Here is a 26821-nt window from a genome sequence, read left to right on the forward strand (position 1 = left end):
GACACTGTGCTCTTTCTCCAGGGCAGTGATCCGTTCCCTCGCTTTTGCTTCCACAAGACCAGATTTCTGTTTTTCCACGCCGAGCTCCTTTAATAATAATAAAGAATAAAAAATATACTTAGTAGACGTATTGAACCAGCACACAAATATACATACATGCTGATAAGTGCGAGATTAAAGCACAGAGAAAATAAAACATTACGCCAGGTGAGAGAACACCCCCGGCACACAGCATCCTGACAACAGAAACATTTTATTTAACTAATATCCACATCCAACACATGCCATTGATTCTCAATCTCACTGGTTCAGTGTGTCTATTTTTATGATCGTATGCCCTGAAACCAGACCTTTATTGCTTTGGTGAGGGGCTGTCATATCAGTGAAATGAGAATTACAAATACATTCAAGAAAAACAAAGTTTTGCTGGGGCCATCCATTTCTTGGAAGCCAAATGGCCTTTGTAAGGAGGGGTGATGGGAAGGGTTCCAAAACAGAAGCTCCATTACCACATTTTCAAAAACAATTTACTGAATAATTCTACTGCCAGCAATAAGAATTACGGGCAATATGTAGGTTTCCATTATATCAAATACGCATTGGCAAATAATTTAATCTTGATAAAAATTCTATATTTGTTATGAAGGACTATCACTGGCAGGTTTCCCCAGTAAGAAGAGCTACACAGGCCCTGTATAACGCAGAATTCACTGGGTGAGAAGACTGAGGACATCTCACTGGATTTGCCAATACATTATGGAGGGTCAGCCAAGCTCCTCCTGCAGCAGAAGCTCACTGGGGGTCAACCTTCTCCATTTCTCATCTATAGAGAAATAAAGGAGTTCAACTGTCCTGCAAACTCTTCGTCATTGTCAGTATAAAAAAAACGACCGGTTAAATGGTGTTGATGTGGTGACGTGGCTTCAGCTGCAAAGTCTTGGAGATACCTGAGAGACATGCTTCAGTTGAGCCTTCAAGTTTGTCGCTTCTTCCCGAGCAGCAACAAGCAACTTTTCTTTCTCCTGTAATTGATGCTGTGCAGCAGAATCTCCTTTCGTGGCCTAGAAAATTTGTGATATTAAAAAAAATTGAAAGTGTAAAGTTTATAGTGAAAAAAAACATTTAATCGATGCATGCTTCTGGCTGAGACGGCCATGCATGGTATGGGACTTGTATCCATCATGATCTAAACCATAGGAGGAGAGGGAAACCCAAATAGGACAGCAGGACAATGCATTAATTTACAAATTTAAGGACTTTTTCTCCAGTACCCGATTTACTGCAAATTTAATGCTGGATATTAAATATAATAATGCATTGATATCCCGTTTTAGTCACTCTTATTAACAATACCATCTGAGGCATGGATATAAAATACAGTCTGGCAAAAAGAACCGTTTAAAATTATTTGATTACTATATTTTTCCTTTCCAGTGACCCTGCCAATAAAAGTTAAAACAATAGACCAGCGGCTGACAAAGCCAGAGAGCCTATTGTTCGTTAGACTTCCTACAAGGGCTGGTACCGGCTACCCTGTCTTTGGAGCCACGTCAAGCGGCAGGGAAATGCACCCAGTACGGGGGCTCGAGTCTATTATCACACTCAGGAAACCCCCCACATTGTTGTGATCCTTCTTGAAGAAAAGGCTTCAGAATTTCCACCTTACCAAAACACTATGGAGAAACATCACATTCCAAGAGCATATGGCGATGAAAGCAAGAGGTTTGTGGGTAGAAATACAGCAGATGTTGTAGTACATATCAACACGACAACCACAAACACCAACAAGGTTTTACTCTCTAATGTCTCAGCACTCATATTTGGCTTCCGGTTAAGCACACACAGTTGAAGAAGCTAATCTACTAGTTTTAGGGAAGGGTAATAGCGAATACTTGCAGGTACCACCCGATGGATATGTCATAAATCCTCAAAAGCTGCGTGGATGGCGTCAGCTTCACCATAACCATGCCAAACACGCCAGTATCAGCCATGCAAAACATGGAATTGTATTTAGGACAAACTCTTCAACCAATCCAACCTACTACTAACATGGAGAGGTAGAAATTCCAAATCAGCCTTCTAGTCCTCCCCATAAAATGACAGGTCTACCACCACAGCTGCAATCACAGACTGGACTATTACAAGAATGTCTGCCCAGCCTTTAGTAAAAAGTTTTGAATGATCACAAGACGTGGCTGCTGCCGGAGGACAGCTCACCTTGTGTATAATGTCCTGCACAGCCTTTGATTTCTCCTTCAGCATCTCCACCACGGACATCGCTTCATCTTCATTCAGGATCATGCTCCTTAAAGCCAGCAAGAAATCCTTAAACTTCACCTCCGCATTTTCTACAGATTGGAACAAGTGATAGTTACAAAACGGTAACCATTTTAACGTTGCATCATAATAAGGAAGTCAGCATTTATTTCGCTGTTCAACCAGACATTTATGTGGGAAACTAAGCGTTGATGACTGCATAGCGCAACTATCTATTACCAATATTCCAATATATCTCATAAGGTAAGATCAATTCATAATCTTACCTGATGAGATATATCTAAGTTGGGTCCAAACAGGAGAGCAGCTACTTACCTTTATCTGTAACCGTCTTCATTTTCTTGCTCACTTTTGGTGGAGCGTTGGACACCTCTGTTTTTTCCAAGGCGACGACATCCTTCCTTTCCACTTTCTTCTCCGCCACGTTCAGGTCTACGTTGTCCATCAGCGGGATGTAAGTAGTTGGCTGAATTAACGGCTCGTCCACTAATGCAGAAACTAAATAATAAAGTGTTTAAATGGAAATTGTTATTCTGAACATGCTATGAAGAGTTTTTCTCTGTTACTCATAATTGAATGTCAAACCTTGACAAGTTAATTCAGAGAAAACAATGTAAACATGGGAAACATCAGGACTGGAAATGGACTTATAAGTTCTGCCACCATTTGCCACAGACACAGCTTCCATTAAGTTGCCACAAGTGGCGTAAGAAAAGCTAACGGCTACGACAGATCCGCTTTATATCTTCTGTGATGAGTTCTCAGCAGGGTAAAAACTTTCTTATAAATGATTCAGCGCTTTAAGAGTTCCTCTGCTGCACGGAAGGGGCTTGTGTTACAAGTTCACCATGCCAGATATCTGCACAAACAACCATGTGAGCCACTGTAAATAAACGGGAAGAGCGCACACAGGTGGTTATATGACTGCTAACCCCTGCCCTGTCTCTTTCCTAAACCATAGGTACAATCTTTTTTATTGAAGGCTTAAGATTTTAACTTCCAACACCACGTATCCAACTCCCATTGTCACTAAATACATACCATTTTCCACTTTTTGTTTCTTTGCCGTGGTTTTCTTCCTTCCGCTCGCACTTTCTTGCGGCTTCCCTTCCACTGGTGAAACGGGAGCCTCCTGTTTCTTAATCGAGGGGACGACCTGCTCGTTCTTGGTTTCCGGATTAACAGGGGAGTCTTCTGTTTGCAGAAGAAAACAGCGGAAAACACAGTTAATACAGAGACACAGAGCCGACCCCCCATGCCTTTTGCAGATTTAGAGCTAACATTCAGTCTGGTTCCCCTCTCTCATCATTCTGGTAAGAGAGGATATCCACGTGGGTGGTTGGCACAGAGAAGGTATTCCATGGGTTTACGGGTAAATGTTGACTTTGTAAATGCCTTGACTTGCATATGTGTCTGATCAGATATGTATAATCCTTTCCATGGACATGTGTTACTTATATCCTCATCCGCTGCCCCACTATGCCAAATCACTTCATTGGCTCCCCAGATCCTCCAGAATCAAATTTAAACTTCTGACCTTGACCTATAGAGCCCTCAACAACTCTGCACCCCCTTACATCTTCACTCCTCTCACAACCTGCGGCTTTCTTCTACCGTTACCTCTTCCCGCTCCTGTATTCAGGATTTCAACCATTCAAAACCTCTCTGAAAACCCACCTGTTCAGGGAAGCGTACAACATTCCTTCCCATCACTCCCAGCCATCATCATAATCAAGCCACCTGAACAATCAACAGCTTCATCGCAACCAGATCAACTCATCCATATCCAAGCCGTCCTCTCCTATTGTCTCACTCCCCTCAACCACCAACTAGATTGTAAACTCGCAAGAGCAGGGCCCTCTTCTCCTTTGCGCCAGTTTGTTATTGTATGTGTTACCGTATGTGAAATTGTTCTACTGACTGTAACAGCGCTGCGGAATCTGCCAACGCTTTATAAATAAACGTAATATAAACGGAGTACAGTTATTAAGTTTAGGTTGGGGGTTCCATAGGATCTCATTAACAGGTTCTTGTTATGTTCTCTCCCGCCTTCTCAGGGGAGATGTATGTATTTGCTGCTGGAGCCGCTTTTGCACGACATACTCAAAATAAAAATAAAAATGCATTCGGTTCTAGAAAAAGTTACTACAACAGGTTTTCCAAGAGGCTTTATGATCCCTTTAAACAGGTACCATCTCATCATGTAGCATAACTCCATTTATTTAAGATGCCTGTAGCTTGTGTTTCTCGTTTGGCAGTATAATTCTTGGCTTAAAACCTCTACCCCATAGAAGATGAGCTCTGTGGCAGAATCTGGTCCAACCAGTATTTAATTTGCCTCGTGTCCCAAAGTTTGCTTCCGTCTCCTCATCCCCCCGCTTATTGGCCACTTCCAAAAAGGACCTATTTAACTATGCTTTATACATGGCCATCGCATGTATCTATCTATATATCTATTGCATACATATATGCATATACACACACACAGACACCATTGCATAGGTATAATGTATAGTACTGAAGAACGTAGAATTTGCGACATCAGGTTTGAGTACCCCGGCACGGTATTCATTCTTCTATCATGAAGACAGGAACACACTCCAACTAAAACATATCTTATGACAGATGGCTCTCACAAGCCTGTCAGGGACATTTGTTCATATTTTACCATTTTCATGTATTATTTGTATATAATGTGATCTTGCTAACGGGTCTCCATGGCACAGATTCCAGCAAAGCCTTTGGAAGCCGGTCCGTTCCAGCATTTAAACATCAGAATTCCTGCTCAACAAAGTCTGGACGTATTTACTGCCCAGGCATGCAACGGCTCGTCTTGTCTTAATAAATGAAATGCTCTAACGAGCTGTAAATCTTAAGACGGGCCACTAGTATCCTAAATCATTATGATTCACGTTCTGTCACTTAGTGGCAGGAAACCCGTTATTGTAACGTTAGTAGATTTGTTTTTTGTATTTGCGGATACCACAAGCGGAAATCTTTATCATGCTCTTTAGGCATTAAAGATGAACCACACGAGCCTCGTTATAAACCGGCTTAAAAGGGGAACTCTTTAGTGGATTTAGTGTAATTACGTGGATTTATTAACACTACCTATATAATTGGTGCTTTTGATTGACAATCAGCGGGACTGTTTAGGAGATGTTTAAAAGAACCGTACTTTATGGAATCAGACAGGTGGCAGACTGCGGCAAGGCCAGCATTATCCGATTAATTTCCGGTCTTGAAATTGTCCTCAAAGGCTATCTGAACCAAGTCGGCAACAGAACAGGGCAGAGAGAACATGATGGTAAAAAAAAAACAGTGACTACGTAGACGTTACCTGATGGTATTTACAGATTAAAAAAATGTAGTTATTTATAAAGTTTATAAATACGCTGCTTATATTCGATATAATTGTGAGACCCCAGGATTTGGGGATTAATCTTCTTTGCACCTGGGTTATCAGAGATAATTGCCACGTTCTAGGTTTTGACGCACTGATTATTTGACTTAAAGCCTTAGATGTTTTTAGTGAATTCAGTGGAATAGAGACGTACTTCAGCATGTCCGAAGAGTTACTTCCAAATCAGATCTGTATATGACCAAAGATATTATTCTACAGGCTGCACACCAGATTTAAAGGTTGCTTTACACTGGAGGCGCCCGGGAAGCCACTAAAGCCAGCACGGCTGTGTGCTTCTCTATTTCGAAAGCCGTCAGAATCAGAGCCGCTCTAGCGGTGACATTACGCTTCCGTAACCCACAGCCAACTCCACGCTTAAACCGCGTCCCAAAGGAAACGTCTTCGGTAAACAAACCAACCTCAATCTCTCACTAAAAATAGTCTTCTCGACAGGGACCGAGGGAACATATTTCAAAAAAGAGACTACTGTATTGTGCAAAGGAAATGGCAATTTAGGAAAGATGTTTCTTTACTTGTTAGAATGTGAACTTCAGGGAACCCCGGGTCTCCAAGCAAAGCCTCCGGTATCACTTCCCCGATTATAGAACAGCTTTCAGTTCCAGTTCTCAGTCTTAAACAATATGGGGAAATATTTCTACGGGCTTAACCCGTTCAGTGCCATGCAGGGATGTAAAAGACAGACAGGCAAAAAGGCACCCAATGTGTTAACAAGAACGTGAAAGGCTGTGAACCCAGTCTGTAATACAGCAACACTGTACAGTAACATAAGACACAAGTGAGAACAAATGCACAAAAAAGATCAAATTTATTAGTATTGCTCTCTCTTGCCAGACCTGCAAGTCGTCGCTAGCCGTGCCACCTTCTACCTGGGCCTGCCGCTCCCTACTGACCGTCTACCTTAAAGACCTACATTGGGCATAATTCTGGAGAAGTGAAACAGGACAGGCCAAAAACACACACACTGAGTGTAAAAATGGACAACATTTACAAATTCAACTGTAGTTATTCCGCGCATTAAATCTAGCTGTTTAAGTATCATAGCTAACGATTAGAAAGACGGTCATTCAGACTGTTCTACAAACCATCCAAACTAACCAGTATCCACAGTTGGGCAGCCAAGTGGTTCTTTATGGAAATCCGTGGGGAATAGAAACCCAGAAACCACAAGCCTGCGTTTAAGCCCTTCATGAGTTCCAACTTTATAAAAGGTATAGCGTTGTACAGCATTAACCAAGAAAGAGGAAGCAAGTTTGGGAAAGATAATACCTTTATCGGCTAACTGATGTATACTGGATTATATGCCTAAAGAAGAGACCTACATGGATTGCAGGCTTTACAGACTATCAGGGTCTTTTCTTCAGGCATATTATACCCAAATAAGTCTCAAAGGATTGCAATCCAATATTCATCATTTAGCCAATAAGGTATGACTTTTAACAAATTAAACAAATCCTTTAAGAATACCTCTTCCATTTTTCTGTTTCTTTGATCCTTGCTTCTTCTTGGATCCAGACACATCAAGAGGTGGTGTTGGCTGCTTTGTAACAGGAACGGTTTCAGCCTTCTTGGGAGGAAGTTTGGTGCCATTGACCTCTTTCCCAATGGGTTCCTCGGCCGTAGACTTTGACTGCTTCTTGTCTTTCTTCTTGCGTTCCCTGAGGTTTGCAAGTGAATCAACTGCAACAGGTGTAGGAACTACATGCTCTTCCTCATTAGACAGGGCATCTCCTAAATCAAACTCACGAATTGCAGTTTCGGAGTCCGATTCGTGAAGATTGCCGTTCTGAGACTCCTTTTTCTTATTCTTTTTTTTCTCAGTTTTCCTTTTGTCTACTTTAGCCGGAGGAAGCCTCTGGTCTTTTTTCTGTTTAGCAAGGACTTCATCATAGGAGGTCTCTTTCATAAAGAGCCAGAAGAAAAGGAAGATGGCTGTAATGACCACCGATGGTACTAGGATAATGAAATATGTTGATTCATAAAACTCCATTGTGCTTTGTTAAGGCTAAATAATCTTTTACGTTCCTACAAAGAAAAAAAGAGAAAGAAAAATAAGTTAGTGTAAAACTAAAATTGCTGTTTGCATTTATTTTTTTTTTAACTACCTATCCATAGCTTCTTAAATTCAATGGACTTGTTCAAAAAGGCATCAATTTGAAAACTGAAATTTCAGCAAATGATTTATATGCAAAATCCCAGATTAACAAACTTTTTGTTAATTACAGAATATAAAGTTGCTTTACAAATAGTTTCTCCTCCCTACAGGACGTTTTATGTTGTCAAGACAAAAACCCGGAGAATCGGCAGCCGAGATCCAGAAATCCTTTGCATGTAAAAGCTTGAGTGGGAGGCTCATGAGATGATTTATCTGGATGACCGTCCACTCGGACATGAGCGCATGGCTAAATGGTCTTGTTATGAGGCCAAATTAAATGCCTAGACATGCTTGTGCGATCCCTTTCATGATTAACAGAACTACAGTTTGCACCAGCAGAGCTCAGGGGCAGAGAAAGCTGAACATAAATGAAGCAAATTATCAAGGAAGGAAGGCACACAAAGCCATGAAACAACCACTGTGTTCCACATCACACCCAAGGCCATCTATCTAAAAAAACATGCCTGGACATTTTGGTCGATGTGTTAGAATGTCCTATTTTTATTACTCCTGAAGAAAAGGGCCAAACGCTGCTCGCGTTACGAAGAACAAGGAAAAGCATCTTCCTGACTTACATCAAATGCACCCAGACAAGTGCTGATGTGCAAACACGGGCTGATTTAGCTAAGCCGATTTAAATCGGATAAGTTTAATCAGAACGTGGAACTCTGCAACGAAGTTCATGAACTTTGCGGTCACCATTCCTGCGGGGAATACGATATGAAAACTGACAATAGCAAAAGGACAGATTTGATCGGGCGGATAACAATTGTTCACTAAGAGGGATTTTTTGGCTTTAACCTTCTTACTTGTTAGGAGAGATACGATCGTCGCTATTAAGTAAATGGTAGTTAAGTGGAATATAGCAATAAGCCTGTTGAGTGCCAGTAACACAAATGTAAAAATCTCCATAGCAGCAAGGAAACAAACAAAAAAAAATTATATATCATGTCAAGTTATTTAACACATATCAGGTCAGACACAAAAAAGCATTAGCCCACAGGGTACAGCTCGTCCAAGTAGAATATTAGAAGCAACCCAAATTATAGGGGTGGTCGGGAGTCATTCTATAGTAAGAAAACACAATTATTATTTGTTTTAATGGTGGGTTGTTAGAGGTATTATCCCCGGTATGTAGTATAAAGGCACTATCCTCCCTCTAGCCTCACTAGCCAGTCTCTGCTTTCAAAAACAAGAAAAGCATGCTGGAGAAAGCCAACAAGCTGCAACTCAGCCATAACAAAGTCCTTTTGCTCTTCAGTTGATTACCCTGATCCAATCAGACTATTTGCTGAACACCATAATCTCCACATTCCAAATGCCCTCTAGGTAAATACTTTCCATTCCAGACACGCTGCTGCTTCTGCTGTCGTATCGCTCTTGGAGTTTAAAGCTGCAGTTCTTTTAACAAGCATGCTTAAACCAACGTTACGAGTAGAAAAACAGAATTTTGGGTAAAGTTGCTTCTTTTTTTTACCCAATAATCTCAGCTGGTATTAGACAATTCCCCAAATACAGTGACTGATTTAACTTTTCCTATGCCAGGGTGGAAAAAGAGGGAGCTTTGTTGTCCGTGCTTTGAAAATGTTTAACCCTTTACGCGACATGCTCACATCTATAGCTCAGTACTTTTAAACATATGCAAAGCTGTTTACAGATCAAAAGTCAAAGAGTGCTTTTACCTGGACAGCACTGGAGACTGACTAACTAACAGCTTCTTCATATACCTGGCTGCGGATACCAAGGTTATGGAACGTAAGCTTCATTGTCAAGCACCAGATCATACCTTCCGGCAACCTGCATTCATTGCACATGTCACATGCCGGTATGAGACATGCATACCATGTACACAATCAAGTATCCGATATCCAGTTCAACGCACGGCACTTCAACTCAATGGGCAGCTTCGGACCCGTCAACATTTTTAAATGGCTGGAAGACCCAACTATGTAATGGTACATATACCATGTGACGACTTCTCATATGTTCTTAGGCTCAAGATGATTATGCCTCTATATTAAGGAGATCTTGGTCCTATTGATCAGTTGCCGATTGTTTTTGATTGGATCAGACAGCCTCTGTAAGGGCAAGACCTGGAAATTGGATGATGTTGGCATTGCCCCATTGTCAGGGTTTCAGCCTACCTGCACTGGCTTTCCTCCTCATGGCTCTCTGTTAGGCCGCGCCCCCTTCCTCTTCCAACTTTATGTCCAAGTAAACCCCTCCTCTTCCTGCAGGCTGTGACTATATTAACCAGCTAGTTCAGTTGCTGGTTGCCCTTTCGTGGTTCTGGACATGTGAGTGCGTGCTGCCTTCCAGTGTTTGATTCTCGTGTATGACCCGGCCTGTCTGACTCCCATTCTGGTGCCGACTCCTGCCTGCTTTTGGACTACGTGGATTTCTGGACTCCTGACCTTGGCTCGTATGACTACCCGTTCTGGCTCCTGACCTTGGCTTGTTCTACGACCACCCGCTTGTCTTATGTTTTGGATTCTTGTTATTATTTTATTTTAATAAACATTTTGACCAGTACCTTTTTGCCTCCGTCCTGATTCACTGGTACCCTGACACCCATCAACTATGGTCCTCAGGTCGTGAACTTTTCAACTAAATATCTCCAAAAATAATTACACCGACAAAGATTTTGTTTAGTAAGAGCTGGAGTTCTGACTTCTTCTCAAGCCAGACAATAACATTTTCAAGAGTTTAATGAGCAAAGCCAGCTTTGTCACAGGGAGCTATTAGGAGCGGTGATTTTTCTGTGACCCATCAAAAATGAGATTAGAATTCAAATAAAAGACTTTGTAGCTTTTGAAGGATTTAGTGACTATTTTGGAAACGCACAAAGAAATTTCAGACGCAACAGCAAAGTCATTTAGAGGAGATCATTCTTAGAAACCTTACCGCTGCCGTCAAATATAGTTTCACCCCACTAACAGACATGGGCTTCCCAGATTACATGTGCGGAGCTACTGGTAATGTGCTAAAAGCAGGACACGATGACCATGGAAATATGCTAGAAATAACAAATTATATGTTTAACCACATAAAAGTACAGACCTGATACAAATTAACTTTAACGCATATTATAGTTGTGTGGTCCCTTTAAATTTACACGGTGTCCCCTTGAAAATGCCAACAGTTTAACAGAGCCCTCCGGCTGGCGTTAGAAACCATTCTCTCATCATTTACCAGCCAAGAAGAGCCGGGGGAGCACCTCGGGCTTCATTCTACCTTGTCATCAAGGCCAGGAGGACCAAGACTCTCTAACGGCTTCTCAAAGACCCAGAATCCTAGCACAGATACCGTTAATGCAAAGCAGGGACATTTATAAGGGGCTATGTTCCCTTCCCATTCTTTATGGCCATTGGTTACTTAACTTTTTTTATATTATAAAAATTAATGTTTTGTATGTATATATATATATTTTTTTTTTTATTTTTTTATTTTTTTTTTTAAAACAAAACCTGAAGACATTACACACACAAGGTCCGGCCTAATAACTGGGCATTTAACATAACTGAATAAACGGAAACTAACCAGTGTAATTGTTTCACAGATAAAGTTATAAACAAAGCATCTCCAGGATGTTAAGATCTAACAAAACATTATGCAATCAGTTCCCAGTCCAAATTCTTTCTTCTTACCTAGAAAGAAGACTCAGTAGGGCGGAATAAGTAAGGTAGATGACGACAAAAGGATGTTAACTCTCCTTATAGTAGACACTTTAGGTGGGTTATTAATAGTCATGCTGCTTATTTTTATCTGTAAAAAAAATTCACAGTACAGGGCACTAAAAGCAGATCAGGTCAAATCCTACGTTTAAGAGCATATTCACGCTAACAGGTTTTTGGAATATTTAGGAGTTACAGTTACACTTGTAAAGAGATGCCCTGAAATACATTAAGCTGAGCAGAAATGGGTATCTCCTTATCAGGTTTGTAAGAGGTTTGCTATAATTAGTCATGTTAAGCCAGAATTACAGCGTTCAGCAGCTCACCTCCCCGGTCAATACAGTCATCAGGAGTGACCCGCGCAGAATACACCAACGAAGGAACGCAATTTTCCCCAGATAAATGCTCCAAACACGCCTGTTTCCTGCTAGCCAACCTACACATGTGGCTAGCAGGGGGGGGGCGGGTTGGGCAAAAGGCACTGGTCCACATTTAACAATTTAAGTCTTGCCAGGTATACGGGACCCCAAATGGGACCAAGCACAGATTATTTACTTAAAATATAGGCACATAGAAAAGGTATACACACACACACACGCAGCAAAGGGAGAAAGTCCCAGCCATCATGAATTACATTAAACTGTTTCGTATTGACATCTAGGTGTTAGAGGTGTTACGGACTAGACGATAAATGGAATAATGATCAGATGAGCAGCCGCAGGTTTCTGCACGCCTGGCCCTTCCCTTTAAATACCTTCCAACAAGGCTTAGCTCGCAGATTACTGCGCCGGGTAGTGCGGACTCTCGCTACGCTGCACATTCCTTACTCACTCCGCTTCGAGGCAATTACGTTCCAAGTGAAGGTTAAAGATGACTCAACGCCTTAACCGGCCATTCAAAATATTTACAGGGCCCCGACTGAGCATTTACAGAACGAGCCCCGACTGAGCATTTAAAGTGACAGTAATTCAGCATTGTCTGACTGGCAGGGAATCCTCGTAATTGAATGTGAAATATTTTACATAATATATTTTACATAAAAGCACAGAGAAACAGGATCTCTGGTGGAGAATTCCCACCTCTATCGACTGGTAAGCGATTCCTTCATAAGGGGAAGGGACTTGCCAGCTATGACAAGGTAACGTGATCAGTACCATGATACAGAAAAAGGGAGAAGCTGCAGCTTGCAACGCGTCCCCCGACGATTCATCCCGCTGCCAATCAGGGGCAAGAAAGCACTTACACTGACATCAACAAAAGCACGAGCCATGAATGCCGGGTGGGTGTCGTTAGGACCTTCTCTGTGATGTCGTCCAAGCCGCTGCGGTCGGCAAGTACACCAAGTGAACCTGACTCACAGAATAACTGCAGGTGGAGAATATGGCACATGTGGGGGGGGGGGGATTCTCCAAAATCATCTATCATCCATTAAAGTGCAAATGATGGCTGGACTGTCTCTTTACAGTGACCAGGGCCAGCCCAAGACAAAATGCCGCCGGGGGGCGAAGTTTAAAATGCCACTCCCCCCATTATCTACCCTTCCTCTCCCTGCCCCCCCATACTTACCTTTCAGCAGTCCTGCGGTTAGTCTCCCTGCTCGGTCTCGGTGCCGGCTTGCAATGCTGAGCGCTGGAAATGACGTCATCTTCCGGCGCTCAACATTACAAGCCAGCACCAAGACCGAGCTAGAGGGCTCGCAGAGGAGAGAGAGAGGCGCCGAGCGGGTACTGGCAATTTGGTAAGATAAAACCACTCGGCGCCCCTCCCTCTCTCTCTCTTCTCGGCTTAAAAAAAAAAAAAAAAAGGGCTTGTGGCGTCAAAAGTGCCACCTGGAGCGGTTGCCCCACTCGGCTCCATTGTCGGGCCGGCCCTGTGTGTGACACTAATATATGGAGCTTATACTCAGGATACTAGGATCTTTTGGGATCATAATGAAACATTTTGATAAAACTCGGCAAAACTAAAATAGTTTTTTTTACATGCAACAGTCATATTATTGCATTTATTCCAATTTTGTTACAGCGGCAAACAGAAAGGTTAAGGTACACAGCGTTAAATCAGGCAAATTGAAAGGGACAGTCTAAGGTCCCCAACACCCCTACTACAGAGGAACGCATAGAAAAGTACTGACTAGCACCAGCAGGGCATTAAGCTGGGGGTGGGGAAAGGGGTAAAAGCATTTGGGGCAATTCTGTAGAACCCCCCCCCCCAATTTCCAAAAGGAACCACATTTTAAAGGGACCACGTACCAATCATGTGCATCAAACTAAATGCAGAGTGCTTTATGTTTACATTTTACAAGAATATATATTTAAGTACTCATTCAGGTTACACTAAAGTAGATGTGACCGGACATTACACGACTCCTATAGATTGGACGGCCCAGTATAACGCACCAAGATACCATACAGCTGAGGTCCAACTCACTAATGCTTCACGAGAGACAGAGGGTGTAAACATTTGACTTTTTAGTCATATTTCAAAATCAGAGTAAAATGCATAGGCATCTTTTTTTAATTCATGATAAATTAAATCAGGCCATATTTCCCTGGTAGTATGCCTTTAAACAAAGGGAAGCAATGATAAGGATTACGGACATAACCCACATATATATTTTTATGTTCTAGAGGGCCACGTCCATTCCTTACTTAGTACCTATTGGGTTGTATGTCTTAAGACTTCTGACTTCAGGGATTTGGGGGTAGCGAAAGGGGCCGGGGTTATAATTTTTCTATATAGTTTTTTTTTTTTTTTTTTCCCTTTACTACTATTTTTAATTTTTTGGCACTTATTTATTGTTATCCTTAATGTTTGCCAGTGATGCCACAATGACATCAATGAGCTAACCATGCTGTTATACTTTTTATTTCTCACTTTTATTTATATTTATAATTTTTTTCTTTCACTTGCACCGATCACTAAGGTTCCATAGACTTGAAGTACCCAGCAAGGCCTGGACAGACGCTGCTGAGTCTTTCCTGTCCTCCAGTGACAGCAACGACGCCTACCAGAAGGGAATGTAGCGTTACACACGATCGTTGGGCAGGAAGGGATACCGGCTTCTGCTGTCAGGGGCGGCCCAGGTTGTCCGACAAAAAAATGCAGACTGTACAGGTACATCCATACGGTGAGATTGGGGTTAAAGTACTCTGTTCCTAACCTCTTTCTCTGGTTCTTGCCACTGATTTGCTGCTTGAAGCAACCAATTAGCAACTGGAAACCACTCCCACAGAAATGAATGGGAGTACTTTCTATATGTGCACATGGGAGTCCGAAAAGGAAAACCCTAAAAAAATTTCAAGGGACCACGCAGCTAAGGCATCCATTAAAGTGCAGATGATGGCTGAAATTTCCATTTTACCAGACATGGACTAAGGGTTTAGCAGAATTCAGAGTTTGGTAAAGCAACGTGAATGTCTGTTCTATTATATTCATGTGCGTACAACCGGCAAAGGGATAATATTGAAAGTTCGCAGACTGTGCACTTTCTATATTTATAGATATATATAAAATAACATATATACATTTACAGGTGAGCTCGCCGAGTTCTGTACTTTGAACCTAATCCGGTGCGGGAGAGACACTCCTTTGGGTGTGTACCATAAAAGAGCAATGAAAAGGTAAAAGACTGAAAGATAACAAAAGCAAACAAAAAAACAGCAGCATTTTTACCATTATTAAAGGATTTTGAATGCATTAAAAACACAACCTGCTTATTCTGCAGACGCTATAAAACCACCAAGTACAGGTGTCACACAGTAATCCCGCAGTAAAACTAAACAATTCCCAAGTCTAAATTTATGGAAATCTGTCATTTTTGAGTCTGTTAGTATTTTGGGCTTTTTTCTCGTAAATTCTTATTTCCCATCATTGACTTGCATCTGGATCTCTCATTAAAGTTATAAAAATCTGCCATCTAAACTATGAAACTGTGCCCTTGAGCCATTCTTTGAAGGGTGGGGCATTGCATAAGCACTGCATGCCCAATGACAGTATGCAGGTGTGACACAGGTCACATCGACACGTCACACGCAGCATATTAGATATTATTATGTATATTAAAATCAGCCATCTGACTTCTTACTTATTTCTGCGTCATTTAATATGCAGCTGGTCCCACCATACTACCAAGGACATTTTAACACTAGAAAGTGGCTATTGCGTGATCTGAAACTGTCAAACCTAATAAAGATTGGATAAATTCTATAATACAGCAAATTAAACACTGAGCTGGCCTGGAGAATCCATAAATGAATCAGGGAAGAGTCTGACGAATTCTCACTATTAGCTATACATCACACAGGGCCAGCCAGGCGTCCTACAGTAACCGCTCACTGGGGTCAGACCTTTATTCAGAAGTCGAGGGGGTCAAAAAGTGAGCTGGCAAGAATTTGCCGGCCAGTTGTGGTTTCAGCTTCTGCTATATATTATTATGAATGTCCAACCATAGTGAACGTCTGCTGCATGAAGACCTGGACTGGCCCTGAATAATGCATAGTTGAATCAGTTATAGTTCTTTAAAGTCTCCTTGCGTATGAATTACACAACAACTCTACTGTAACCCTTGTCTTACTGCCTCGGTGGTTTAACAGCCAGACCCATCCAAGATCAACCTTCTCTCTTTTCTACAGCCAAGAATACTCTCTATTCCAAAAAGTGTAGATTACTCACCCAAACAATACTTCTGTCTGTAGATAAAATTATGTAAAATGTCACTCATGTATCCTAAACTCCAACTGAACGAGCGGCTGGAGAACGAGATACAAGTTTAAATGCAATAGCCGTCTCTCCACTGGGACATTTGTCAAGGTTTCCCTTCAATCTCGCCCCACCCTGTGCTTATCTAAAAGATAAAACAGAAAAAAAAAATCTGTTTTGAGGTGCAATGACGTCCTGGGACATTTGGATTTTTAATGAATACCTTGAGCATCTTCCTCGGAGATTTCACTTATTTATGGGAACTGACCTAAAGACATGATTCTTTTCCGTTCTCTCACGGAATCCTACACAAGGATCAGGAGGACCATGTGTTTACTACCTCAATAGTTTCCATGCTGCCAGGGGTATAAGACCAGAACTTAATCCGAGACCCTCTCGTCATTACTCAACATCCTCCGGCAGCCCATACCGGCCCTGTCTCTTATCTCTTCTCCCAACCTGGATGATCCAGATGAGGCACCTCACAACCACCGACCCATAAAGCAAAAACAGAAAGTGTCACCTGGTTCCACTATCCATTATCATACGTGAAGCCCAATGAGCTTCTCCTGAACAAAGACTGAGTTAGCCCTGCATAATGCATAGGTAACTATCCATTGTACAGGGCTACTTTGGCCCTTCCTGTAGGAGAAACGCAATGGGACTACTCCTACAGAATTCATAGTCACTTTTTTTTGGTTAATAGACCTCAGAGTAAAGATACTGAGCATTGTCAGGCACCCGTCACTAGAATGTTTTATTTACCTGAAATTCCTGATTATTGGGGAGAGGCGAGATTAAACGGCATGAACACGTGATGCAATTTCCTGGCAGACTCTGCTATTAAGGTAGCTCATAAAACTCAGACACTAATAACCCAAAGAGCAATAAAAATGTTTATGTCAAAATAAAATTAAAATAAATTAAAATGCACATTTTTGACAGGTAGCGCGATGTGGCCCATACCGGGAACGCAGCCAAAGAAAATAGGATTTCTTCAAAGACAGGAAACGGCTGTGAAAAACCAAGAGGAACAACGCCGATTATGAAATAGTCATCTCGCGGCCCATACAACAAAATGCTGCCATGCGAGACAGGATCCCAACGTGGAGCAGAGACATTCGGGAGACAAAGCGAACGCGAGTCAGGAGCTCCAGGTGGCACATTATTTAACACATCGGGTACCGACAGGAATGCAATATATACTCTGCTTAACATTACGTTCTTTAAGGGTTTATCAGTATTTGACCCGTTTTAAATTAACGTCTATAGAAGATAAGAGGGAAAAAAACGCAATGTAATGAAGCAATAATTATGGATTTTTGCATAATTTGCCTTATTCTAGAAATAACTATAGTCATTAATACTGTCCTAACGGAGGAATAGACAAATTGTGGAGCGTCTGAAGAGAAGAGCGCTGGAAGTCACCGATTAGTGGACTGCACTGGACTGTGTACTGACCGGATTCTCAGCCCGATATTAACACACATATATATATACATATATATATATATATATATATATATATATACACACACACACATTATTTTATATATATTTCACTAGGACTGGGACCTATGTAAGTGGCCGCCGTCCCAGACTAAAGTCACGGCAGGAAGGCTTTTCCCCAAAGATAGCCATGGCAGAACCCAGCTGTGGGGAACAGCCTTAGAGCCACTACGGGCACAAGTTTGGTGCCAGGCCGGGGACAGGCACAGACTAAGTACCAGGCAGAGAAGGGCAGGGCCCTATAGAGGTGCCAGACTGGGCAAGGCCTATTAAAGGGACTGAAGGAGCAGCCCCGGTGGAGAGATCCGGTGCCAGGTACATCTAACAGCAGCCCAGCCGATGTAAGTCAGGGAATAGGCAGAGCTCTGTAGCCCCAGCAGGGGTGGCTCCGGGATGCCTATTCCCAGGGATGGGTAGGCCTTCGATGGGTTCCTTCTCACGGTCAGGGGGTGGGCTCGGTTATGTTCCATGCCTTGGTTCAGAAGGCCCGGCTAGGAATCTATTCCAGGGCGTCCTCGCATTGTCCGGAGGTAGATGTGTGCCAGGCTCCCCTCCCCTCCCCCGGGATCCCCACCTTCCGTCCCCGGTACAGGCAGCAGCCCCGGGACGCAGTGCACTGGCCGTGTCGAAGCCCGTAAGGATGTACAGGGACCTCCAACGTTCCCCTCCAACGAGGCCACCACTCCTGTACCACAGCCTGTCCTCTACCCGCCCGGGGCCTGTCGCTCACCTCCTGCCGGCGCTGCTTACACTCCCCCTCGGCCCTGTGCGTGCTGGAGATGCGGCCGGTCCCCTGCTCTCATTCAGATCTCTGGCCGGGTGGAGGAGGAGGAGGAGGGCAGGGAGAGGAGGAGGAGGAAGGGGCTGGCCGAGGCAAGATGCACGTCCGCGACGTGGCCGCACAGCCGGCCCCCTTAACCCAGGCAGCGCCAGCCGGCATAACCGCACCGGGTAGGGGTTACATCTACGAAGCAGTGGCGTCTCCAGCTTTCATATTTAGCGGCGGCAAATGGGGTGACAGGCGGCAAGTAGAGGGGTGGGCAATTATAAATCGATACATATGCACTATATATATATATATATATATATATATATATATATATATATATAATATATGCTCGATTATAAGACGGTTTTCCAGAGCAAATGCTTTGAAAAATAGAGGTCTGACTACAAGACTAAGATCCAGATCCCGCAGAGTGGTGCAGGGTACCTGGATCCTTCTCTCTGGCAGCCGGTGAACGTCTGCATGCAGACAACTTCCCCTGCTGGCGGCACTTCTGCCCCGGCTTCTATGACGGAGCACCGGCGTCACATGACCTTCCGCTGCTCCATCATAAAAGCCCCGGCGCTCGTACCAGCCGACAGCAGCGGAGGTTGTCAGCGCGCAGACAACCTCTGCCGCTACCTGATACTTCCTTCAGGGCTTCTGTCGCGGAGCACCGGCGTGATGTGACCTTATGGTGCTCAGTCTTGGAAGTCCCTAATAGCAGAGGAGGTTGTCTGCACGCATCACGCAGACGTTTACCGGCTGCCTCCACTTGACACCAGGTAGTCTGGAGCGCGGGGTCAAGTCAATGGATGCATCGGTAAGTCGTGAGGCACATGTAGCGGGGATAAGGCATATCAGGGGGCAGAGTGACATATAAGGGGTATAAGGCATATGAGGGGAACAGAGTGGCATATCAGGGAAGTGGAGTGGCATATAGGGGGGTATAAGGCATATCTGGGGAGCAGATGTGCATAACTGGGGGTCAGGTTGGCAACTGAAAGGAAATAAAAACAAAAAATGCATTTTTCTCAATCACAGTTTTTATTTAATATGAAAAAAAATAGTTTACATGTTTATATGTATAGGGTAGTCTTATATTCAGGCTTTTTCTTTTTTTCCTAAATTAATATTCAAATTTTGGGGGGTCGTCTTATAATTGAGCAAATACGGTATATGCATTAGACATGCATTTTTAACTACATAATATGTACTTATCTCTTTGAATTAAAGACCGTGATTGAAATATGATTTCAAAATAACAGCTAAACTGGTAGTTATTTTTCATTCTTTAATATTAGTCCCTGCTGCAGATATATATAAATATTAGACCCTGCTGCTAATATATTTTATATTGAAAATATTGGACCCCAGGAAAGCATTTCTTTGGGCCCCGCTTCACACCCTCTAGCATGTAATCACTCCCTCCGCTACCACACCAGAAAATATCTGACACATTGACCATAGACTAGGGGAAGACTGTGAGAGTCTTTCTGACCCTACCATGACATTGAGAGGTCCTCTCCCCCGTAATCATCCCCAGAGTCCCTTTGTCTCCTCATTCACTAAGCCATACCACTCTTTACTCCCTGTAGTTCAGGTATATATCATATGAACTCATGTAAACAGCACGTGCATGTATAGATCAAATGAATAAGACATAAAAACCCTATATTTGCAGGTATACATAAATAACGTATGGAAACAAGCATTGCAAGTCTAGATGAACAAAACACACAAACCCAGCATTGTAGGTATAGATCAACTGCAAATCACATGTAAACTCAGCACTGAAGGTATAGATCAAATAAACACATAGAAACGGCACTGCAGGTATTGATCAACTGAATAAGACATACAAACCTTTTATTTGCAGGTATACATGAATAATGTATGGAAACATAGCATAGCAGGTATAGATCAACAGAATAACATAAAAACCCAGCTTTGCAGGTATAGATCAACTGGAATTCACAGGAAAAACTAAGCATTAAAAGGTATAGATAAAAAAACCTAAATTACAGGCATAGCTCACAGGTTGCACACCCCAAAGGCCAGCCTTGGCGTCCACACTGCCCACATAGAACCTGACCAGCACCCAAATCACACACATAGGACATGCCATCTTTGTCCCCAAACAGCCCAGCACGAGTCAACTTTGTCCCCAAAAAGCCCAGCGTACGACATCTTTGACCCCAAACAGCCCGCCCTGTGCCACCTTTGTCCCATAAACACCCTGCTTGTGCCATCTTTGCCTTCACAAATCAATGATACATCTATGATACACACAAACACGTTTATAGTCACTCACTAATTTACACTTTCATTCACAGAATTCATTCACACAAATTATTTACACATATTCATGAATGCATTTTCACAAATTCATTAATTTTCTCTCATTCACACAATTCATCCACACGTTAATACATACTCTCACTCATTCACACAATTTATCCACACATTAATTCATTCATACTATCACTCATTCACACAATTCATCCATACATGAATTAATTAATTCTCTCACTGATTCACACAATTCATCCACACATTCATACTCACTCATTCACACAATTCACCCACACATTCTTTTATTCTCTCACCCATTCACACATTACCGTATTTGCTCGATTATAAGACGACCCTGATTATAAGACGACCCCCCAAAATCTGAATATTAACTTAGGAAAAAAAGAAAAAGCCTGAATATAAGACGACCCCAAAGGAAAAAAGTTTTACCAGTAAATGTTAATTCATGTAAACTCTTTTTTTTAATAAAAGCTATGATTGAGAAAAAGATTTCTTTTGTTTTTATTTCTTGTATTTTCCAAACTGTCCCCCAGTTACGCACATCTGCCCCCAGGCTTGCCACTCCAATATGGCACTGTGGCCCATGATATGCCTCTTAACCCTCTATATGCCACTGTGCCCCATGGTATGCCTTTTGACCCCCTATGTGCCACTCTGCCTCCAGAAATGCCTTATACCCCTATATCCCATTCTGGCATTTAGGGGGTTAAAATGCATATTATGGGGCAGAGTGGCACATAGGGAGGTATAAGGCATTTCAGGAGGCAGAGTGGCATTAAGGGAGTTAAAAGGCATTGTATAGAGCACTCTGCCTCCAGAAATGCCTTATACCCCTATATGCCACTCTGCCATTTAGGGGGTTAAAAGGCATATTATGGGGCAGAGTGGCATATAGGGAGGTATAAGGCATTTCAGGAGGCAGAGTGCTCTATTAAATGCCCCCTTAACGCCACTCCAGAAATGCCCTATGCCCCCATTTAACACACACACACCCTATAACCCCATTTAACTAACACACTCTCTCTCTCTCTCTCTCTCTCTCTCTCTCTCCTCTCTCCTCTCTCTCTCTCTCTCTCTCTCTCTCACCCCCCCTCTCTCTCTCACCCCCCCCTCTCTCTCTCACCCCCCCCCTCTCTCTCTCACCCCCCCCTCTCTCTCTCACCCCCCTTCCCCCGCTCTCCCCCCTCTCTTACCGGTGCTTCCAGCCGGGGCAGCGGGTTGACGTCGCCTTCTGCTGCAGCCGGAAGGAGGTGTGGCTAGCAGCGGGGGTTTGTATGCGTCCGTCGCGTATACTTTCCCCGACTCTGACAGTCGGGGAAGGTCTATGCGACGGACGCAGACAACCCCCGCTGCTAGCCACACCTCCTTCCGGCTGCAGCGGACGTTGTCTACGCGCATCGCGTAGACGTCAACCCGCTGCCCCGGCAACAAAGCAGGAAGCACCGGTAAGTGTGTGTATGGGGGGGGGGTCGGGTGAGACAGGAGGATCCAGGTCCCCTGCAGCGGTGCGGGGGATCTGGATCTTAGTCTCCTAATCAGACCTCTATTTGAGGTCTGATTAGAAGACGACCCCGATTAGAAGACGAGGGGTATTTTTCAGAGCATTTGCTCTGAAAAAAACCTCGTCTTATAATCGAGCAAATACGGTAATTCATTCACACAATGCATCCACGCATTCATTCATTCCGTCTCTCACTCATTATTTATTTCTATATTCTTTCTACCCTCCTTTTTTACTTTCTACCCTGTCCCACCTTTTCTCACTATCTACCTCTCTCCCCCTTTGTCTCACTATCTATCCCTCTCCCGCCTTCTCACTATCTACCCCCCTCTCCCCCATTCTCACTTCATTTGGGGGGCACATGATGTAGGGGTGCATGGCCTCCTCTGCCCCCCCCCCCCGCCGACGCAATGTTATGGAGACCCCCAAAGAAGAAAGAGAGAGAGAGAGATAGATAGATATGGATGAATGGATTGATAGAAGGAAATAGATAGAGGGATAGATGGATGGATGATGTTAAAGGGATATTTTATAGTCTCGAATTACCGACATTTTGAATATTACAGTTACACCTGTGTCACGTAGATTTGAGGTAATTTGACATATAAATGTTATATACTTTCTTATTGCATACATGTATTTTATTACAATATAGCTATTATAGAAGACAAACTATATCAGTGGCACAATGTATGTGCAGCTGTGGGAAACTGACACGATCACCCGCAATCCATTACAGATTTCAAGCCAATGAGTGCCCCCAGGCATGCATGCGTACACACTGTCTACCGCTCTTCGAATGCATGGTCATGTGACCTTGCTAAGCACCAGGCTACACTACCCTGTAACAGCCCCACAGGTTGCCCCTCCACGCCACTGTCCGTTCTACTGGATGTCAGGATATGACATCATACACCAACACCCCACTTATAAAGGAAGTGCGGCAAGGAAGAAAAATATGGAGGGCTCTGCCAGCACAATTGGCCATTTGGAGAGATCAGTGAGTAAGCAGAGGCATTACAGAGCTATCAGCCTAGGCCCGAATAGGCCACATTACATTACATGTATCTATATGGCACCAGCATATTCCGTAGCGCTGTAACAATCGGTGGAATAATTTAACGTCATACAAAATAATAAACTGATACAAAAGCAGAAGATGGCCCTGCTCTTGCGAGCTTACAATCTAGTCGGTGGTAGGCCACTTTCCCTAGGTATGTGCCGACTGTCCCTAACGGAATATATCTCACCGTCAGGATTGACCCTCAGCTACATTGGGACTTTTAGGTATGCAGTGCTGCTATTGAGCAGGATCGTTCCAGGGTTAACGTCTGAGCTGCTTTTAGGAAGGGCCTTGCCAATTATGCAATACCGAGCGATGGCCTAAAATAAGATGGCCAGACGCGTCCTGCCGACTCCTGTTACAAAAAAACGCTCTGTGTGTGAAAGCAGCTCCTAGAAACCAATGGTGGTGATGGCACCGAATCCCCCATCAAAGTGTTACCAATCCCAAAGCATATTGTGTTATAGAAAGAAAGAATGTACACATAGCTCCATTACCTGCACTGAAGCATCATATATATATATCTTACTAGCTGGGGCAGGGTTTTACAGAAACCTTTTTATCTGGTTTTTTTTTATGACTCTGACCCATTGGGAACTATTTATTTTAGTTGATCAGGGTATTTAGAAGAATAATGTATTCTTATTATACAATTCTGTTTATAAACACGTCTTCTGCTGTTTATACACATCACTGTGCCACTGGGCTGTAGAATTAGTATATGTTATATACTAATATATAGCTCCTACAACACAGTAACAGTAATTTAGGTTGTGAAAAAGACCCAAGTCCAGCAAGTTCAGCTCTCGTGTTGATCCAGAAGCAGGTGAATCCCCACCACACACTTTGAAGCCATTTCCATCCGTGCCTCAAAAAGGGGAAACGTTCCTTCTTGAATCCAAAATCTGATATCTCATCAACACATTTTAACTAATCATGCCCTTAAATACAATCATTTCCCTGTATTGTCTTCTTTACTAAACATCATCCAGCCTATATGTTATAGTATCTATTGGACAAACCTTGTAGGTAGTGAATTGCGCATCTTTTGTTCTTAAAAGAACTGAAAACAGGCAGATGGTCTGCACACCAGAGATTCACAAGAGAAGATGACAGAAGTGCAGGAAGAACCCAGGTATTTTCTTACATGTGTCTGTGGCTTATTAGCTTAAAGCCTTTATAGCATTGCTGCCGCGGGAGGTGGAGCATTTGGTTCCCAAATCAGCTCTTCCCTCCATGGTCCCTTTGTTACTTACGGTATAGTATTGAGTGAGCCAGACATCTGCGCCTCTGCCGCCATCTGCGCCTCTGCCCATATAGCTATTGGAGTCAGAAATTGGATTTTTGCCATATTCCCCCTGCCACTCGCTAGACAAATCAAGATATTTACTGCAGCAGGAAATGTACTTAAGTACACACGGTAGAACTACTCTTGAAGTTGATGGAGCTCCCTTTCAAAGCAATTAGAGCAGCAGCAGCCAATAGTGCTTATGCTGTGTTCAGCTAGCATGCGAGTGGTTCCTCCGTTTACTTTTGATTGTAGCGTGGCTCCCATTGAAATCGACAGGAGAACTACATCATATGAGCAGGAAGTGTACTTAAGTACACTTCCTGCTTTTAGTAAAGGCAGACAAGGAAGGAGAAAAAGGACAAGTCTCATTTTGTAATTGAACAAAGCACTAAGGAATAAAAAACGTCCATGGAATTTTCTGTTTAATGCTATGTCTTTGGTAACCTGTCGTCAATAATGAAAGCAAGACTTAAAGCAACTGGGGAGGTCATACTTTAGCAATAAATGCAGTAAAGACATTAAAAATAACACCGTCTAAACTGGTCTTTATCCTACCATGTACGTGAACACACTATTTGGCTCCCAACGAGTAAAGACGGAGATATGAATAACATGCGTAAAGACTAACACTGCAGGAACATCCAACAACAGGTGGCCTGAGGAGTCATATCCTAATATGAGAGTGCTGAGTGACGCAGAGGACAGCAGATCAGAAAGCTTCATTCACAGAGAGAGCAGCCGACAGCAAAGACCACAGTATACAGCATTCAATAGTACCCATTCAATGTCCCCAAAAATACTGGATAGATCATAGAAAATAATATTAAAGGAACTACAGGAAAGTCCCATGGAAAAATATTTTCCTCCTGGAAATTAAAATACAGTAACGTAGGTCGACATTGACAAAAACCTGGTCTTAGCTCATCTTGTTCCAATAAACTTACTCTGACTGCAGACATGGAGGCAGCCATTGTTGTCAGTCATGTGATATTTTGGGTGACTTTCTCTGCTCAACCACCACACCGAGCTGACTCTTTCTGGCAAAGTCTGTTCCTACATTGACGTTCATTAGTCAGAGTGTTAAGCTATGCGATTAAGACTGAGTCGTTCTATTGTTTACCACGGACATTATGATAAGGAGTCAGGGTGTTTGTCTAGTGGACTCGTCTGAGATAACAGAATACACATACTAACGGCTAATAATGTCCTTAAGACTAGAAACAAAATTTTAATCTGATACTAGTGATAAAAATGGTGTGAGTTCCACTTTGCTGTATACATTTTTTATAAAAACATTCATGGATTTATACTGGTGGTAGAAATGGAGTCAGCGGGAATCTTACCCATTCCCAGTTTCTAGCAGTCTTATAACTGCATAATGTGTATGGTTTGAACAAGTATGTTAATATGAACTTTTTAATTACATGGGGATTGAAAACCCATTAATTAGCTTTCTTTTTTTATGAAATCAGTTCTTTCATTAGCCTCTCACTATTCACACCTGGAAATTAGAGCATTCCAGCATGAAATAACTTGCTGTATTTAGCCAGAGGGGTTTCTCATTTGCCTACATATTTTTTTTCTTTAGTTTGACATTAGAGAACATATAAAGGGCCATATGGATTAGCCTACTGGGACTGGTAGTCCATACTTTAGCATGCTTAGAACTCCAAGCCCTCCTCCCCACTCTATTTTCTTACCCCCTCTATGCCCTTTCTGCCTTTCATGGTTTCTCCCCAATGGTCTTTTTATGCTCCTGCTCCTCAAACAATATTTCCTACCTGTTCTCCCTCTTTCTTTTGGCAAAAGCCAAAGATCAAGCTGTACAGCCATAGCATTTTTTGCTGTGGGTTTATGCAGACAGAATAAACTGGCACTCGAAACAGATTAATAAAACCCAAGCAGGAACTTAATAGCAAGGAACCAAGTTACAACTTGTAGAACTATATTCTCATGCATGGCAGGTAGTCTAGGGTCGATCTGCCCCAGGTGCCCTAGGAGGGAGCAGGAAGATCTACACCATTGCCTTCACGGAATTATCCCTGTTGGTGCAAATGCCAGGATCCTATGGCATCTATAAGCAGGAGGCCCATCATACAACAGAAGAAGAGATGTGTGCGGGTGCCCACCTTACCTACTAGACCACCAGG

At 42.9% G+C, this 26821-nt stretch overlaps 1 protein-coding gene across 11 annotated transcripts in view; it reads right to left on the bottom strand.

Annotated features, from left to right (window-relative positions):
- KTN1 (kinectin 1) overlaps positions 1–18580 on the bottom strand; it is a 51301-nt gene extending 32721 nt beyond the window's left edge. For 9 of the 11 annotated variants that reach the window (XM_053475712.1, XM_053475711.1, XM_053475710.1 and 6 more), the window contains exons 1-7: positions 18465–18580; positions 7166–7723; positions 3319–3471; positions 2593–2775; positions 2218–2348; positions 948–1061; positions 1–87 (exon numbers count right to left, since the gene is read on the bottom strand). The exon at positions 1–87 is cut by the window's left edge and continues 54 nt beyond it. In XM_053475712.1, coding sequence (XP_053331687.1) covers positions 1–87; positions 948–1061; positions 2218–2348; positions 2593–2775; positions 3319–3471; positions 7166–7688 — 1191 coding nt within the window. In that variant the 5' untranslated portion in view covers positions 7689–7723; positions 18465–18580. Of the gene's footprint in view, positions 88–947; positions 1062–2217; positions 2349–2592; positions 2776–3318; positions 3472–7165; positions 7724–16198; positions 16311–18425 lie in introns of those variants that run through there. The other 2 variants (XM_053475703.1, XM_053475702.1) reach the window with 2 other exon arrangements.
- Positions 18581–26821: the final 8241 nt, after the last annotated feature.

This window comes from Spea bombifrons, chromosome 9 (assembly GCF_027358695.1).
Source record: "Spea bombifrons isolate aSpeBom1 chromosome 9, aSpeBom1.2.pri, whole genome shotgun sequence".
Classification (NCBI taxonomy): Eukaryota; Metazoa; Chordata; class Amphibia; order Anura; family Pelobatidae; genus Spea; species Spea bombifrons.